An 18,827-nucleotide genomic window follows, 5' to 3' on the forward strand; every position below is an offset into this window, starting at 1 on the left:
ATTAAGCTGAATGCTATTTATACACAGGCATATGAATTTATAAACTGGCATACACTGAAAGGAATGTAAAATTTCTCATCCCAGCCATTCCTTTCACACATAAAAACTGAGACCTAAACTGGTTAAAGTTTTTGTTCAAAACTATGATCAAGAAGTACATGGTTTGAAACCAAGCTCCCTAATTTCCAAGAAAATTATGTTCTCATCATACCAAAATTTCAAAAAAAATTATTATTTGAAAATCCATCAGCATGTAGATGGATACTAAGTTTATATATCTCGAATGTTTCTATACTTGAATATTTGTTCATTTCCATCATTGATTATGTTTTTAAGCTGAGCTTCTATAAGGTTGCATCCATGTATGCCTATTAACTATTCACATATTCAACCTTACTCTCAACTTACCTCAGCATACATGTTATTAAAGAATAATTATCAAAGATATTAAAACACAATGTGGTAGTAACTTAATAGCATTATTTAATTTCCAATGGAAGGCTTTAGAAAACCTCCATGTAGAGAAGTCATTAATTCCCCATGAGGAAACCCAGCATGATTGCACTTTGAAAGGATTCTTTACAAACCTAATTAAAGACAGCATCAGCATAGCATCCACCAACTCTACCATGACTCCTGAAAGAAGCTCATGAAATGATTATTTTTAATGGCTTTACAGCAGGTTTGCTCAGAGATTCCTCTCTTTGTACATCCTCTTCCCCATCCAAATCTTCCCAGAATTTCCCTATGTCAAAAATTACTCTTTTCTTCTAATCAAACTTCTGGCTATCTCAGAAGCTTCTGTTTATCTAATCCATACTAAGGTGTGAGTTGTTGATAGGTTTAAACCTAGAGAGCAATGTCTTGAGAGGAATTCACATTTTAAAGGTGAGGTTTCTTTTGCTCAGAATTTCACTAGTTAATGGGAAGAGTGAGTGTGATCCTTTGCTCTATCAGCAACAGTGTGGTCCAGTCTCTTCTGGAGGCCATGAAAGTCTCCTGACCCTCTACATTCCAGAAATCAGGGGTCAGCAAGTGGGTGCCCAAGTTGTTGACCTCTGGGAAGGAGCTTGTATAGAAGCAAGTGTTAATTTTCAAAATGTGACTGGCTGTGATAGCACCAACCTCACCTCATCACAATGTCCCTTGGAATGTTTTCCAGTCAAGAGGTCTAGAAGTGATCTGTCATCACTGGTCAGTGGTAAAAGCAGCTCATTCTTGTATCATTGCCCTTCTCCCCTGGACCAGAAACAAAACATACCACCATGTCCTCCTCTTCTTACATTTGAATTTTCATGTGTTCAACATTTGTCAGGGCTTCACCTTCAATGACATGGTCAGGGCACCAAGAAATTATATTTAGCACATGAAAAATGAATGCCAGACCCATTTCTCCATGCCTTGTACTTGAAAGCTACAAAATTTGTGTTCTGGGTGTTCATATGTGCACTTATTCTTGGAACAACATTTATAGACACTTTAAATGACTACCCTCCAAAGTCATAAAAGGGTTTAGCAACACACTTTAATATATAATTTCTTAAGCACTTTTTAATAAAATACAGATATATAATTATAATTATCAATGCACGTATATCATTTAATATAACGATAAAAGGCTAGTCTTTGAAGTGACATGATGATTAATATTTACAGTAAAACCTAAAGGAAACAGCAATTTGTACAATATTGCTAAATCAAAAAAAAATTAATAAAAAATTCTACTCATATTATTATGTAATTTCAAATCACCAACAGCAAAAAGGAAAATGCTCTCCCTATTAATACATATGAGTTTAGATCATTACTTTCCATGTTTTCTCAAGACAGAAAACTTTTTGAACTGTACTAAGCACTAAGGCTGGGATGTACTCATGAGGATTTTCCCAAATCTTTGTCAAGCTATTAATACCATACACAAACATCTTCTACGTATCTACCTACCAGAAAGATTTTGTGTCCCTTCGTGCTAATCTTCAATTTAAAAATCAATACTAATTTGATGAACTGTTACAAAATCCATGATGGAAGTTATCAATATCCATAAACAGAGTCACATCCTGTGCAAATATTTTTCAAACAGTTATGTGTCTACATATCTAACAGCCGTGCTGTTTTAAAGTCAAGAAGTAAATCGGGAGGTATACCCTTTCCCTATCTAAAGTAGGGATGAGTTAAAGCAACTCTGTTTAGCACTTAAAGGAAATCTCACTGCTGTAGGTTGACAAATATATGAAAGGTATTAAGTCAATGAACAGACATGTTATTTTAGTTTCTTAACAGACATTTGGTAATGCTCCTCATCATGCATTCTTAGCCTTTCCTACTCATCTCATAATATGCTATCAAAGTTATTTGTTTTGAAATCTTAAACCAAGTATACGTTATTTTAGGAGTTTTTAAAAAATTAATCCTATTTTCTTTTTTTCAGTTTGGAGGCTGAAAATGCTGTTGAGGTTAAAAGTTTTATAGATCCTTTATCATAATTAGTATCTTCCTCCTTCATCCTCTAAGAGGGTCTTTATGGTAATGGACTCTGGCCTTTGCACTACAACCCCCAAAAGACAGATTGCTGGAGATAACCCCCTGAAATTCCTTACAGTGTTATTTAATACCATAAAGGCCTAGAATCTATTTGTTTCGGGAAAGACTCAGACAGAGAAACAAGGTTAAGGAGGGGGGAGGTTTCAATTTGTAGGAGTTACAAGACATAAATAAGTAGCTTAAAGGCCTTTTTCCTTACTTATAGACCACGGGTCAAGAATCGCAAAGCAAGATGGAAAAAATATCCTCAATGAAAAACCACACTATAAAAACCTAAGGGACAGCTGACAATATTGTTCCTCTTGATTTAAAAAGATAGACATATCTCACTGGAATCAAAGAATTTGAGGTGGATTTATTTTCTTTTTGGCATTCCACTCATATCATATATTCCTTTCCTGGTGAAAATTGGAATTTAAAAATGTTTATAGAACATTCTTTAACGGTCTACTTAAAACTAAATAAAATGAGCAAAAGATCCAAAATACTGGAAATATATTCTCTGCAGATGAATAAATACCTCATACATACCCAATGGGAAGTGAAAAGAAAGTACAAGCCTCTCGTCCACCTTACTTAAGTAAATAATTATCATAGGTTGTGGATTTTTACAGAACTAAATCATCTAGTATCTGTGACAAACAAGACCAACAAGAACCCAAAAGCTAATCCTTCATGATTACAAATGCCTCGGAACTAATACTTAGACCTCAACTGGCTTTTGCATTTGAGGTTCTCACACTGTGCCCAAGAATAACAGAAATCACAAGACTCTGTGTGCTGGTTACTGTTTGTTATCAACACTCAAGTATGAAACTGTGTAGAGCATTTTTCTGATAAATTAAGTTATAAGTCTTGGTCTGGTTAGTATCACTGCCAAGTTTTAAGTTTGCTGTTTGGTTTTTAAAAGAGTCTGAGAATTTTGGCTAAACATACTACTTATGCCAATACCCTGTGCAACTAGATGAAATAGGGAGAAAAAAAGAGGGAGGATGTGGTTTTGCAGGCTGCAAAACTCCACATGCTATATACAGTATACATATATACCATAGATAATTACAATCTCACCATGAGAAAGTCAAAACACTCAGTGAGCCTTCATGTCCTATTATATGTAAATCTTACAAGCTACTGATACTTTCTTTTCATATTGCTTTCAGAAAAAAGAAAAGGAAAATGAAGAAAAAAATACATTAGACCAATTTGCATATGGTTTAACTTCAAGGATGCATCAGACCATATGTGCAGACACTTGAGATGATGACAGAGTTAAGCTTCCTAGGGTCCTAGAGTCAAAGAAACTCTGCTGACCCCCACTGCTAAGCAGGTGCACTCCTTCCACAGGGGGCAACATCTGCCGATCGGTCATGGTCCCACTCGGTGAGGACCCCAAGAAACTTCCTTGGGAAGAAACAATTTTCTCAGGACTGGCAGCCAGTTTGGGGGATGTAGAGAAATTATATCCATACAAAGCACAGGGGCTGTGTAACCTGAAAGTGTTATAGGAGCCCTGATGGGTCTGGTTAGCAGCAAAGGCGTTGCTGGAGGGTGAAGGCATGATGTATTGAAGCTGGGGAGACATCCCCGAAATTTGCATGGACAAGCTGGTCTGTGGGCAGCTGAAAGTGTCTCCATCAGTGCCACCCATGGACATGTTCACCGAGGTGCTGCTGCTCACGCCCACATAGGAAGGAGTCCTGGGCGCTGCGAAGGTCTCGCCAGTCTGGTTGGTGAGCCTGTTGTAGGTTTCAGCCAAGGAGGTGCTGTATCGGTTGAGGGTGAGGCCCGAGCGGGCACAGGCGGAGTAGTCGGCCGGGGCCAGGCTACACAGCTGGCTGGTGTTGGGCCCCAGATGGAAGGCAGGAGAAGAACAAGGGGAGCCAGACAAAAGATGAGGGTGGGTGGCAGGAACGCCATTCCCAGAGCCTTGGAGCAGTGTGGAAGAACTTGTATTTCCTACAAAAGAAGTTGAAATGTAAAGGGCAAGGACTGCACTGCCATGTTTTCCTTTCAATTTTGTGAACAGGAGCTAGACAATGCTTGTCACCAGGAAGCCCACACTGAATGGTGAAAAGGAGATGGTCTTGGCTCTCAAGGAATTATAATTTACCTGAATTCAGACTGAAATATTTTAGACACAGATCTTCTCAATATTTCTAAAGCAAATGATCTCCCCAGGCAATAATCTTTTTTATTGCAGAAGATAGCAGGACACTACCACATAGAATTTTCACATTTTCTCCTTCCATTACCTTTCCCAAAGTTTTCTGATTTTCTCTAATAGATATCACAAACAATGACTTTCCTGGCAACTTTATAAATTTCATCTTACTCTATCTTGTTCCAAAATTACAGCCATAACCTCTCTTCTTCCCATATTCTTACTCTTTCAGCAGACCTTGTTCTGGGTCAATAGAAGGAAGCAAATTGGTCATAGGATACACCCTGTCTCAAACATATCTGTAGCTTCTCACTAGAAGCTTCTCTGCATCCAATGGCTGTACCACGTAGGGCTATTACAAGAAGGCAGTAGTCTAGAACTTCAACAATCTCATTTCCAACCAGAAAACAGGTGGGTGAATCCCATGCTAACACAAGAGCAGAGGCCCACCAAATAAACAGTCCTGTGAAACAGAGCAGGTGGTTGACCCTGCGTCCAATCAATAACGGTGGTTGTGGCCATCTGCCCTTCTCTGGGTTCACTGGCAGATTGATGTCTGCAAACTTGATGAAACTTAGAGGGAGAATTACAACAGGCCGGATGGGTTGTAAAGCCTTCACAGCTCCAGCAACAGTGTTTTATATAGCTTCTCAAAATCATCTCAAAGCCCAATCCAGTCGATGATAATTATCTAAAACCCAGCATGTTGATTGTCAGTGGGGTGCTGGGCAGGATTGGGTAGACAAAGCCTGAGTGTCGGAGCATGCTGACAGTCCTAAGACAATTATGCTGAAGGAAGTGAAGAACGAAGCTGGCAAGAAAGGGTGAACTGGCACCTGCACCGGCAATTCCCTGTGAGGTGGACCCGGCACAAGAGCCCACAGCCCAACTCTAATTTTAACATGACATTTAAGGGTGAGATAAAGGTCATGAAATATATAAATAGCCTAAAACATCCAAGACTTAACCTACAACCATAAGAGCCATTTCTCTGGTTCCCATCCCCATTCCCCACAGAAAAGAGATGGATCCTGTAACGAGGATATTGGTGATGAGGTTGCCACTGTGGAGGCAAATGATGACAGGTGGATATTTCAGTGCCTGAGCTTCCAGTCAAGAACTGGCTATATATGTGACACAGGAGGCTCTTTGTTTTACCTTGCTTGGGAATCCCAGGGATATCTTCAAAGGTGAGAGTCCGTAGTGAAGGTCTCCAGAATGCATATGACTCCACAAGGGCTTCCAAACCCATTCTAAATAGAAGGATTGGGATGGAGGTGGACAAAAGAAGCCTAGTTAGGAGCAGTTGGAGCTTCCGCCAGTAATAAGCAGCTCAGAACACATCACTGGTGTTGACAGTGTCCCCCCCACATTGGTAGGGCTAGGAGCTCGGCATAGGAAAAAAAGAAATGCTTCAGTGATGGGCTACCATTCTGTCACTAGGAGCAGAGGACAATGGAAACCACCCAAGATATCCTGTTAACATTCTCAGAAAACTAAGCTGACCTGGGAGAATAAAAAACTGTCCCTCTGCACTAAGGAGCTCAATTGAAAAGGTCCATCCTAGCTGATGGGAGTCCAAGGCTCTCTGCTGTGATTCAGAGTCCACCCTGCACCCCTGTAACATAACTTCTCCCTCTAATGAGGAAGGCTTTGCCACAAAAGCTTAACCCAGTGAAGCCACTTTTTTCCAAAGAGCCATGTCTGCCATTATTCGGTGCCTTGGTAGCCAGCTTTAGAAGAACACTCATCCAAAGAATACCAACTTCTCTCTGGGGGGCACAATCCATCATACCCAGTACAGCCAGAATAGGCTCTCCCTCCAACAATAGGAAGTCCAGGGGGGTAGGAGGCAGCACTGACTTCTCAGCCCAACATGCAGGAGGAATACAGAAAGGTGATCTCAAAGGCCAGTATAATATATGGATCTAGTATTAGAATCAAACATTCTTTTCAGGCTCCTACACACACTTAATGAATGGATACTTAAAGAGACGGGTAAGTGGGTTGTAAACTACTTACATGACATATATATATATTTGAAAACAAAGGTAACCACTCTGAATGCATATATCAATGTATATGTCTCCTACTGTGAGTGATTCAGAATCCTTCTCTCCTTGTATTAGAGAATTAAATTCTGGAAATGAGGCACTTCACTCAACTAGCCCATTCTTAAGACCTCATCAGTCTTCCTTCAACTACCAAAGCCCTAAGCAATTTGTTAATCTTAATATCATTGTGATTTTCATGAAACATAGAGCTCCTTTGTAGGAAATGCCTGCTTTCTGAGTATCAAACAATATTCATACTTCTCTTGTGATACAGTTTTATTTCACACAAATAATCTGTATTTAATGCAAATGTTAAAAAGTGAGTCTTTAATCCCTTGCACTCAACTTGCTACTTCCTCTGGATACCTTGTATCCCCAAATCATGAATTATTAACTAAGACTAGAGGAATCTCCTGCCCCCAGAGTCATACCGCCTACACAACACGGGGAAAACTCTAGGAGCAGCCTGGGTGACTCAGCGGTTTAGCGTCTGCCTTAAGCCCAGGGCTGCCTTCAACCCAGGGCGTTATCCTGGAGACCCGAGATCGAGTCCCATGTCAGGCTCCCCGCATGGAGCCTGCTTCTCCTTCTGCCTGTGTCTCTGCCTCTCTCTCTCTGTCTGTCATGAATAAATAAATAAAATCTTAAAAAAAAACTCTCTAGATACTCGTAGTACATGATATGTGCAGATAAAACATCTTACACAACTTGCCCTACTGTTCTGAGGTTTTCCACACTGAATTTACTTCTTCAGAGTGTTCAGAGTGTAGACTCCATTAATTTGTTGATGTCTGTCATGATTCCATGAAGCGTCACTACCCCATCTTAGTGACATAAGGAGACAGCAATGTGTGTGTGCATGTGTGTGTGTGTGCATGTGGATGGGTGGTATTGAGTCCAAACACAGGCTTGCGTACATGAACCATCCTCACAGGAGTCCACATGTGGACCTGACTTATCTCTCAAGTCACAAGTTCAGGGGATGCTACTGTGGGACTGTAGGAGCACTTCAAAGAGCCATCCCCAGCCTCATACAGGTGCTAGCATTGGGCTGTCAAAGGGGAGAGCAGGGCACAGCATGGACCTGCACATGCCTTCCACCAGGGCTGCAGAATCTAGCTTTGGATATAACCAGTGTTCTACAGAGAGAGGACTATTTCATGGTAAGAAAACTAGACTGGGGGTCAGGAGAACTGGGCTGTGGCTGTAACGCATTAAAATTCACTGTGTGACCCTGGGCAAATGTTTTAACCTCCCTGGGCTTCAGTTTCCCACAAAGTGAAGATTAGAACATGAAAGCTCTGCATCCTTTCTTAGCTCTCAAGTTGTTTGCTCCTAAGTGATTTCCAAAACCAGACATCATATCTGTGGCTGACTGCAAGCCAAATGCAAGATCACTCTAACTCAATAATATTTTATACACATTGAAGTATTGATTTGGGGGCAGTTTGGCAGCTTGGTCAGACCCAAAATCCCATGTAGCCTGCAGGTTGCATTTAATACTCAACTAATGAATGCTGGGTACTATTTATCTGATTACTCTATATTTAGCCTGTGCTAGGTTTTATAGCTTTCTAGAAACAAGCTTTTAAAAATGCTAAAGAATGTTAGGACGCAGTTTTGTATAAAACTGCTTTTTTATTGCCACACAGATGAGTTTTAATAATCATAGTTTTAAATATTAAGGATACCAAAGTGGTCATGGAGTGGTCTCGACGAGGAGTTTGCTAAGAGGTAATTAATAAGCATTCACTGGACTTAGATATTTATTAACTATGGAGATGAGCATTATTGCATTATTTGTTTTAGCAGTGTAAACTTTATTATGCTTCAAATACAAATCCATAGACCCATTGGGGAGACATTGATCATCAAAAACCAGTAACCCTAAGCTTTAAAGAGATGCTCTGAAAATGATGTATCTACAAGTGATCTGACTTGGAGCTATTGATATTTTTTTTTGAGGCTGCTGTTTCACACTGCAAGTTCCAGAAAGGATTTCAGATATTTTGCAGGAAACAGTTATAAAATATTTATTAGCTGAATCTGGACTTTTTAAAAAAGGCCTTCATTTTCTCCAGTAATGGAGACTTTTCCCATCTAGTTAAAGAAAAGATAAAAGGCACCTCCTGCAGGAGTGTAGCCAAGGCGATAATTTATACAAGATGCCTTTGAACAATTTCCACATTTTATCACCATCCTAATTTATGCTATCAAATGGCCAAGTTTATTTAGTAAAATGGTTATGTTTTTCCTGAAGTATTTAAAGCAAAGAAATTTCTGTACCTTCCTGAGTAAAAAATTTTATAGGGTCAAACCTAAGGCCTAACTGAAGAATGAAACTATTCTCAGCACATAAATTCTCTTTCACGTAGCAAATGTCTTGCAGGAGAGCTTTTAAGGACTGAAGCTACTGATTCCTATAAAATAGGCTGTAGAACCATAAATAACCAGGAAGGGATAATTTTTAATTAAAGCAAATTGTTTTATAAAGTTTAAAAAAATCACAAGTCCATGTTTATTTCTTGTCCTGCTTAATTTGTTTATTTCATATATGGGGAAAAATAAAAACAGAAATTTATATTAAAAAGTAATAACAATAAGACAACAGACCAAGGGTATTAAAGAAATATAATGAACTTTTCTCCATGGACTTTCTTCTCTATTTATATGAAAAAAATACCACTCCTTCCCCAAGCCCTCAATACCAAGGCACCCTCCAAGTCTTACATATAACTTAAACTCTTTTTTAAGGAAAATAATATGTAAGTTAGAAGTCTTTAAAGCTGACCAAATTCCATCTTCCCCATACATGAGTTTTTGCATTTATCAATGGGAAATGTTAAAATTAGATTTCTAAAAAGAGAATGTTGATTTATATATATTTAGCATTGTGAAATAAGCACTGAAGAGCTATCTATTATTGGCAGGAAAACTAATATTAATGAGACAAAAAGTGAAATTATTCTGAATAAGAAAACTATGTATAGACTCAACATCTTTTTCTTGTACTATGATATTGCTTAAACATTTGGAACAAAACAAAAAATTAAAAATTTCAAGAGTTAAAAACATAATTCATTATGTTCTGTATGACCATGAAAAACTTTAAAAGTTTTAGAGTCAGGGAAGAAATAGTAGCCAGCACCACAGATGCCACACCTATATACATGTAAAATAAAGGGATGGAAAAAATTCATATTGAACCTAGCATTTTGACCCCATCATATCAAACCAAGATTTAGTAGTTAATTTTCACCAATCCCACTGATTTTTTTCACGGAACAAATTCAAATGCCTGTTCATTATGCTGACATTTCTAGAATTCTTACTGGAAACTTATCATATACATCTAATCATCTCACCTCTATTTGTAGGTTTATTCTCTATTGTTATCTATCCAAAAATACACCTTTAAAAATATTTTTAAATGTACTGCTTAAAAAATGAACCGACAGTATACAAGCAGTGTGATTCCCCCAGTGTTGATAGCAGTGTGTCTGCTAGGTCAATCCTACAGGACAGCCTGGACACTGTTCCTGGCTGTATATGCCTCAAGCTGCCTTCCTGGAGTTCCAGTGAGCTTTAATAAATGTATTCACTGCTTAAGGAAAATAACAAAATCAAAGACTCTTAAATGGATAAATACTGCACTGCTTTACCAAAACCACAAGAAGATCCCACCAGAGTATTTATCAATGTAGAAGTCACCCCAAAGTCTCCTATTACCCCTCACTAGTGACCTTCTCAGTTACGAAAATATTCAACTTTTAGAAACTCCTCTGGAAGGGTACCTGGGTGGCTCAGTTCGTTAAGCATCTGTCTTCAGCTCAGGTCATGATCCCAGGGTCCTGGGATCCAGCCCCAGGTTGGGCTCCCTGCTTAGTGGGGAGTCTGTTTCTCCAGCCACATGCCAACCCCCCCCCCCCCACCATACTTGCTTTCTCTCAAATAAATAAATAAAATATTTTTTTAAAAAAAGAAACTCCTCTGGACAGAAAAGTTAACCAACAGCTAATGTAACATAACAAAAGCCAAGCAAAGCTGTTCTTACATTAAAACAAAACATCTAAAAAGACAGAGTAATTTCGATATCTCAGACAACAGGTATTATAGGAATACCTGCAAATCTTCCTACAGAATGAAGAATTTCAGAGGAAATTATTGTCCTATTATTAGTTTTGTTGATGTACCTGCACTAAGTTAAAGTCTACTCTACTCTTCATGCATTTCAGCTGCATTTTAGTACTCATGTTGCATGGTGTTTAAAGAATGCCACTGTATATGAGTGTGTTCTGCAAGCACTTTAGTGTATTCTGGGAAAAGATCTGTCTGCACCAACCTTGCCTGAATAATCAGCTGAAAGAAACTAAAAATCTGGACTACCACCTGATTGTTTTCTCTACAATTTTAACTCACAAACTGTCCCTAAAACAATACAATTGAGGATTTTGACTTCCTGTAGACATAGCCTATACCAACTTTTCAAGAATACCAAGTTTTCAAGAAATATTAGAATAATTCGTGGAGTAAAGTCATAAAAATTACTCAAATATTTCTTTTTAAAAGGTTTAAAAACATTTAAGTCAAAGCCTTACCCTGAAGAGGCATCTGGAGCACGTTAGTCTATTATTACTCTCTATTACTATCAATACTTATTTTAGAAAATGTTGCACCAAACTATATTGGAATAGAATCATATCAATAAATTCAGAAACTCTTGGCACACAGACAAGGGTGATCTGCTTTTTGATAAAAGTTATAGAGTGGAATTCATTATTGTTGCTCTCCCTCCTAGTACAAACACTATAAAACACAACACAGAAAAAATAAACAAGTGTGTGGCTGTCAGCACAGCCAAGACAAATTTGGAAACTGAAGAACATGAGCTCTCTTGGCAATGGGGAGTAGTTTCATATTCTAGTTGGAAATCTGAGAAAACAAGAAATCCTATCATAAACCAAAGATAGAATCAATAGATTGTTATGACATCACTAAGCAAATTATAAACCAACAGCGATGCAGAGAGGCTATTGACTTATAATACTGAAGCCCCAGGGCACAGAGGGCAGGCTATCAACTTAAGATACTGAAACCCCTGAGTCCTGAAGGGGCAGCTTTCCTCAAGGTTCCTACAAAAGTGGTATGCACTGTGCACCCTGAGAACTTGCATTTTTCAGCCAGAATCACACATCAAAGTTCACCTTAGGAATTGGCAAGCCATAGCACTACAACCAAAATTAAGTTATATCCAAGGCCCAGTGGTAGTGACAAATTTTAATCCGTATCAGAAAATTATTTCAAAGCCATGTCAGTAAACTGTTATAATGGAAAATTCACAACAAAAAGTCAAATATGTTTATTGGAGCCAGAATGTTCTTCACTAAATCTTACCTGTTACGCCCAGAGTCTCGAAAGCCTTTGGCAAAAGGATTCCTATCTATCTTCAGGCGAGTAATCTACAGAATACAAAAAAAAAAAATCATATCAAATATTATAAATGTCAAGTAAGGTAATTCAAAAAAGAAATGGTGGAAGAACTACAAGTAATTTCAAAATAGACTGTGTTCCTCTCCCCTATTTCTCCAGTATTTTACTCCCTTAGCTGCAAAGCCAGAAGAAAATTTTAGAAATCTCCTAGACATTCATCTGCTATGAAAGACATTCCCACCTGCAAATAAAACTCTGTAAATAAAAAATAAATAAATAAATAAATAAAACTCTGTAAATAAAATCTGTTTTGCTTTTAATATCATAGAGAAAGAAATTCTGAATCGTGTGTTGATAACAACTTGTCCTTTGTTTGACAATCCCCCTGAACTAAAGCTCTTCATCTTAACTTTGTGACATGGTTTAATCCTGTTTCTCTTAGTAACAGGTAACAGCTAATATCCAACTTCTATTTAGTCAAGTTATTTATACACTTGAATGTTGTTAAGCTCCTACGCATCCCTCTGTTCTTCAGAATTAGGTAACATACACTTCTTCAAGTTTTCTGCCTCTGTATTTTTGTCTCTCTTTGAATCATCTTTATGGCTCACATTTGAAAATTTTATTCTTTCCTCTATTTTCTGCTGAGTCCTGACCTAGTCAGAGCGAAACAGTGAATGTCTAACCAGGGCTAACCACTACTGGAAGGCTCTAATGAGATTAAATCTTATTCATGAAGTAGAAATAAATGATGCTTTAATTTTAACAGAAATTTGGGGGTGGAATTTTTACAAATGGTCTAATCATCTCCATTATATATATATATTTTTTTTTATTTCTACCATCGTGTAATTGACACTAATAATAACATCTATTTCTTAATAGGTCTCCACCTTGCTCAGAGGAAGTTACAGCCTATTTTCTAAGAAGTACATCATGCTTTGTCTTCTAAGCTCTTTGGCTTAGTGGAATCTACAAAGTTAATGAACACACTTCTGATGGTACCATTTTGGCTAAGGACAAATGAACGCTGTTGGTTAACACTAGGGCCAAGAAAAGGCATCTCTGAAATGTATCTGCAATGCCCCTATATTCTCCTGTGTGTGTTCTCAGCCATCCTCCAATTAGCTACACGACACTTGACATACATGTGCTCCACAGGATATTGTCTTAGCATGTGAATAAAACTACATTATAAAGGCTATAATATAAGGGTATGCTAATAAATTCAGCATGTCTGCCATTCATTGAAGGAATTCTTTATAGTTCATTATAACTTAAGTATTTGTTCATTTAAATAATATTTAAATAACATTAAATAATTTACATGTTCATTTAAAATAGCATTTCAAAAAAGAGTACAGATTTACATAATGGTGCCTTGTCTGAATATAGATATGTTACTATTGCCAATATTTTTATTACTGAGTGCATACTATGTATGCTTACTAAGAATTTTATACATATATTTCATTCTCATCGCAATTTATATGTAATTATCCCAATCTTATGTTTTCTTTTAAACAGAGGCCTAAGTTTCCTATGATCTTAAGGTTACTTGGCCATAGAACTAGGCTGGGACCCTGGGCTTCAGAACCCCATGCTATTAACCACCAAGCTAAGCTGCTTTACCAATTTTCCATGAGTTCTTAAAATAGGAGCCAGGAAGCAAAAAATTAACATCATTGTATTTGGTCATCAACAATGTCCCTTCTAATTTTTTTACCCTATTAATTGATTTGTCAAAGTTTGTCAATTGGTATCAGTCAACATGTACCAAAAAGCCCACTGCATCATGTTTATTGTATCACAGAGGCTGGGAGAAAATACACATTTGACATAGTTCATTTGTTTGTGTTTGAGAGATAGAAAAAGAGACAGATAAACTGGGGTTGCTTAAAAGGTCCTAAATGTCTCTGCTCTCTTCTCCTCATACATAATGTTTTTCCTAAAAAACAAATAAATAAAAATTCATTTTCTAAACTTAACATATTTTAAGAACCTCCTCCTAATTCTCTCCAGTCCTTCTAAAGGCTAACTTAAGGTGCTTCCTCAAAGCCTATAAAGAGCATGACAATGTGAGTGAGAGGACAGGATGGCTTCGGCTATGGGACTGGCAGCTCACATGGATGAGAGCAGATGCACCCCCCAGGCCTAAAGGAGGTTGTAGGGGCAGGACCCAAATCTCTTTATAAGCTTTAAAACAATAAAAAACACAACTGAGAAATTATAAAGCCTTAAAATGTAAATAAATGTAAAAAGAAGACCTAAAATAATTCTCCTAATCACTAAAATTAAAAAAAAAAAAGTCTATCACAGACTACATCAGTCTCAATTACATCACTATTTTTTATGAAAACTGGCCATAACCGCATGGACTAAATAACTGCCTTGAATCAATTTTCTACCTACTAGACACAGACTTAAAGAAATATATATGCTTACCTATGTTGAAAAGAAATATATCACTTTTGAAATTATTACTAATTTTATGAAAAGATTACTCCACAGCTGAGGACCTCTCAGGCTATAAGCATATATATCACCCTCTGTCACAATTAAAATGTATCTTGAAAGAAATAGCCTTTTTTGTATATACCAAAATGACTACGTAAGATAAATGCTTCTGAAATATTTCCTATAATACATGGGTTATAGTTTTAAAATAATGTGAGTTATCAAATCCCATGTTCTATGATCAATTCAGGTTTCATATTCTATGTGCCAATTTCCTAGGCAGTACATATGCTTTTTTTTTTTAAGAGAGAGAGCGAGGGCAGCCCAGGTGGCCCAGTGGTTTAGCACCACCTTCAGCCCAGGGCGTGATCCTGGAGACCTGGGATCGAGTCCCACATCAGGATCCTTGCATGGAGCCTGCTTCTCCCTCTGCCTGTGTCTCTGCCTCTCTCTCTCTGTCTCTGTTTCTCTCATGAATAAATAAATTTTAAAAATCTTTAAAAAAAAAAAAACAAAAACAGAGAAAGCGAGTTAGTGCAGGGGAGGGGCAGAGGGAGAGAGAGAATCTCAAGCAGACTCCATGCCCAGTGCTGAGCCTGACACAGGGCTCCATCTCATGACCCTGAGATCATGAGCTGAGCCAAAATTAAGAGTCAGACACTCAACTGACTAAGCTACCAAGGAGCCCCCACATGCTCTTTAATCTTAATTATGACATCATGATTTGACATCTCAAAATGGAATGCAAACCTACATTGTTAATCATGAGACACATTCTTATCTAAAGAAATTCTCACTCTAAGTAGCCTTACTTGGGGATTCATGGATAAAAAATTATTTATATATACACACATACACATCCTGGAGGTCTTCTATGGCAATTGCTTTTTGACACTTCATAACATTTAGATACAGTGAAAAGGATAGCTAGCTTTCTATTGACACCTGAAATGAAAAGTCTAGAAAGACAGTAATTCTGAGAACAGTACCTGCTGATTCTGATAGGCAGTGACAGTCGTGAAGACAGTTTCTGGAAAGGAGAATGCCTTTACTCCCTCCCCAGATGGAACAGGCTTGATGGGAGAAAGATCATCCCCACAGTCTTTACGGATGACATGGACCCGTGGTTGGTATTTGTGCATAGAATGAAGGATAATCTGTGTCAAGGAAAGAAAGCCAAATATATCAGGAACTTCTGCCCAATCTCAGCACCATGACTAAATATTTAATGTGTAAAATAAATCCCAGTTGGAAATGAAAATTTCCAAAGATGCAGAAGTGCCAATTTAATACAGTATGTCAAAATTAGAAAGAGAGGACTAAGAAGTTATTTGTAATATATGCATAAAAATACAAAAGGAAAAAAATCGTTATTTTGGTGGAACTCTGCATACAACCATGAACTTAACATCTAATTTTCTGTTTCTGAAAACATAAGAATAAATTCATCAGCATTTTATTTATAATGAGCCAAAGGGAACATAACAGTCCAAACAGTAAAACTAAAAATAGAGATTGAAATGATTATTTAAATTCTACCACACCCATCCCCTGAAAATAAGTATTTGCACACCACAGTTTTCTTCAGATAACATTCTTCCACTATGGTGATGGCAACATGTCCAGTCAAGGGCAAAAGGAATTTTAAGGATACCCAGGAATCTGCCTTATGTGTGGCTTACAACATCCCTGGTTTGTCTGGAGAACCTAGGGTTCATACCTCCACCACAGAGAAACTCCCAAAACCCAGGCACCTAGGGATAGAAAAGCTGCTGCACTCAAACTCTTCTAGGGAAATCGGATAATATGGTTCAACTATCCTCTACACTATGATTCCAATTCTGAGAATTTATCCAAGAAACTATTTCAAAAAAAAAAAAAAAGGCATTTCATGTATAGAGATGAGCAGTGAACCATCTTATAACAGTGAAGAAACTACAAGCCACTTACATGAGTAGATTGGTTAGGTAAATCAAAGTCCATGCAACGGAATAGATGTTATTCAGCCATTACTAAGTGCTATTTGGGACATTTTTAACCACAAAATAAAATGTTTCTTTTTAAATCTTAAATGATCCAATTTGTTTATAAACTTACCACAACTGCATGAAAACAGACTGTAAAAAGGACCCACAGAAAGATATAAACAGTGATCATCTCTGGATAATGGGATTGTGGGTGAATTTTTTTTCTTTTTCTTTATGTTTTATGCTTCAAGGTATTGGAGGTAGAATACAGAAACAGCCTTATCCAATGAAATTTTCTATTTGCCGCTGGACATCTACATTCGGGTTTTTGTTAATGAGTTCAGTTAATAAAGCTCTATCTTCCCTGAGTTACATGATTTGAATTCAGGTTTGGGTCACTGGGAGTTTTGAGAAGAAATTCTTAAAGAGAGTCTTGGAGAAACACTGTAGTTGACCTGTCTCCTGTTTTGCAGGATACAGGCAGTGTAATAATGCCAAATTCAGAATATTTGGTCAGCCCCAAAACAAATAGCCCTATACCTGGAGAGCATGTTTGCTGCCACAAAAGGAAGCCTTTACTCCCTGGCAGTTATCAGTGTGATGGTCAGTTTTGCTTTGTTTTGTTTTTTACCCCCAAATTTTCTTTCTATCAGTGGAAGAGATGCCTGGATGGCAGATCTAATGACAGTGCCCACCAGACTTGCTTGATGGGGGCAAAGGGGTGCAGTGTGAATATAAGAAAAGAATAAGAGAACACAATAGCCCTCAGGTCACCTGTGGATATATACATGGATCTGCAACCTCTGGAAAAGTCTCTTTCCAGGTCTAAAAAAAAGACATAACTTCAGTAACCCATTAGCAGCTCACAAAAGTCAGTTTAAAGGGTTGCAACCAAAAATTTTTTAAATAAATAAAATTATAAAGTAGAAACGTAGAGTGTGCTCCTTATAGTAACGATAAGTACTATTTTGTAAAACACCATTTTCCTTGCATGTCTTTACACCAGGTCATAATGTAACGTGTACATCTGGTTATGTGAGTCAGGTAAAAAGTCTGAAAAACACAGATGCAAGACCTATTCTAATGACTCTAATGATCAGCAAATTTCAGAGTAAAAGAGAAATTAGAGAAAGCTACCTTATATCAAACAAACAAAAATAAGTACATAACTAATTTCAAAAGACTAAAACAAAACAAATTGACTGGAATGAAGGAAATAAACACTGATTCAGGTTTCTACTTACAGGTTGATGAACATAGGTTCTTGTTTTATGAAGTCTTTGTTCTCTCAAGCAGATTCTCCATATAGTATATATACTTAAATTTTATTTCTTTCTTTCTATCCTTACAGAATTTCCAAAATCACATAAGGTGGGGTATACTGAAGTAGGGTATAGAAATAGCTGATGTCTACCTATGTCTGCACATTAAAGGGCACATGCCACCAGAAATTTAGAGATTGTCCCAGCAAAATAACATACTTTCAATATTATCTAGAGGAATTTAGTATATCCCCAGATGTTTTCAGGGAACGTTGAACAAGCCTCAGTTCATCTGGATAAAACAGCATTATTTGCTTCTTAATGATCTATCAAACTTACAATGATGAGTGATCAATAACATTCTGCTTATTTAATAAAACAAGTAGAACCTTGGTCTTACAAACAAGGAAACCACAATGATAATGCTGAAATTCAAATAATTATATCTGATCTGCATGTTCCATGCTCTCTGTTCCATTTAAAGGGAGGATTTTTTTTTTTTTCCTTTTTGGCATTACCTAGTAACAAACAGTCACATGGTCTAATATTCATAAACACTGAGTGCTGTCCCATGTGCAGGTTAATATACATCTTTCCACCCTAAAGACACTAGTTTTAAGTCAAAAGAAGCACAATATTATTTATCTTTCATGTGAAAGGACCTAAAGTGCCTGAAGTTTGACAGACATGCCAAATTATCTTAATTTTTTTAAGATATATTGATTTATTTGAGAGAGAGAACAGCAGGGAGAGGCAGAGGATAGAGAGAGTCCCAAGTGGACTCCCTACTGAGAGTACAGTTCAACACCAGGCTTTATCTCACAATCCTGAGATCATGACCTGAGCCAAAATGAAGAGTCAGACACTTAACCGACTGAGGCACCCAGCTGCCCCTCTAATTTTTTAGGGAAATATTTTCCTCCAGACATCAAATTCCAGATGAATAGGGAAA

General features: G+C 37.4%; 1 protein-coding gene across 1 annotated transcript in view; it reads right to left on the reverse strand.

Annotated features, from left to right (window-relative positions):
* Positions 1-1,506: 1,506 nt before the first annotated feature.
* The window catches only part of TBX18 (T-box transcription factor 18), a 28,560-nt gene continuing 11,239 nt past the window's right edge, over positions 1,507-18,827 (reverse strand). The window contains exons 5-8 of the mRNA XM_038554648.1: positions 15,636-15,803; positions 12,154-12,218; positions 5,864-5,958; positions 1,507-4,500 (exon numbers count right to left, since the gene is read on the reverse strand). Coding sequence (XP_038410576.1) covers positions 3,776-4,500; positions 5,864-5,958; positions 12,154-12,218; positions 15,636-15,803 — 1,053 coding nt within the window. The 3' untranslated portion in view covers positions 1,507-3,775. The remainder of the gene's footprint in view (positions 4,501-5,863; positions 5,959-12,153; positions 12,219-15,635; positions 15,804-18,827) is intronic.

This window comes from Canis lupus, chromosome 12 (assembly GCF_011100685.1).
Source record: "Canis lupus familiaris isolate Mischka breed German Shepherd chromosome 12, alternate assembly UU_Cfam_GSD_1.0, whole genome shotgun sequence".
Classification (NCBI taxonomy): domain Eukaryota; kingdom Metazoa; phylum Chordata; class Mammalia; order Carnivora; family Canidae; genus Canis; species Canis lupus.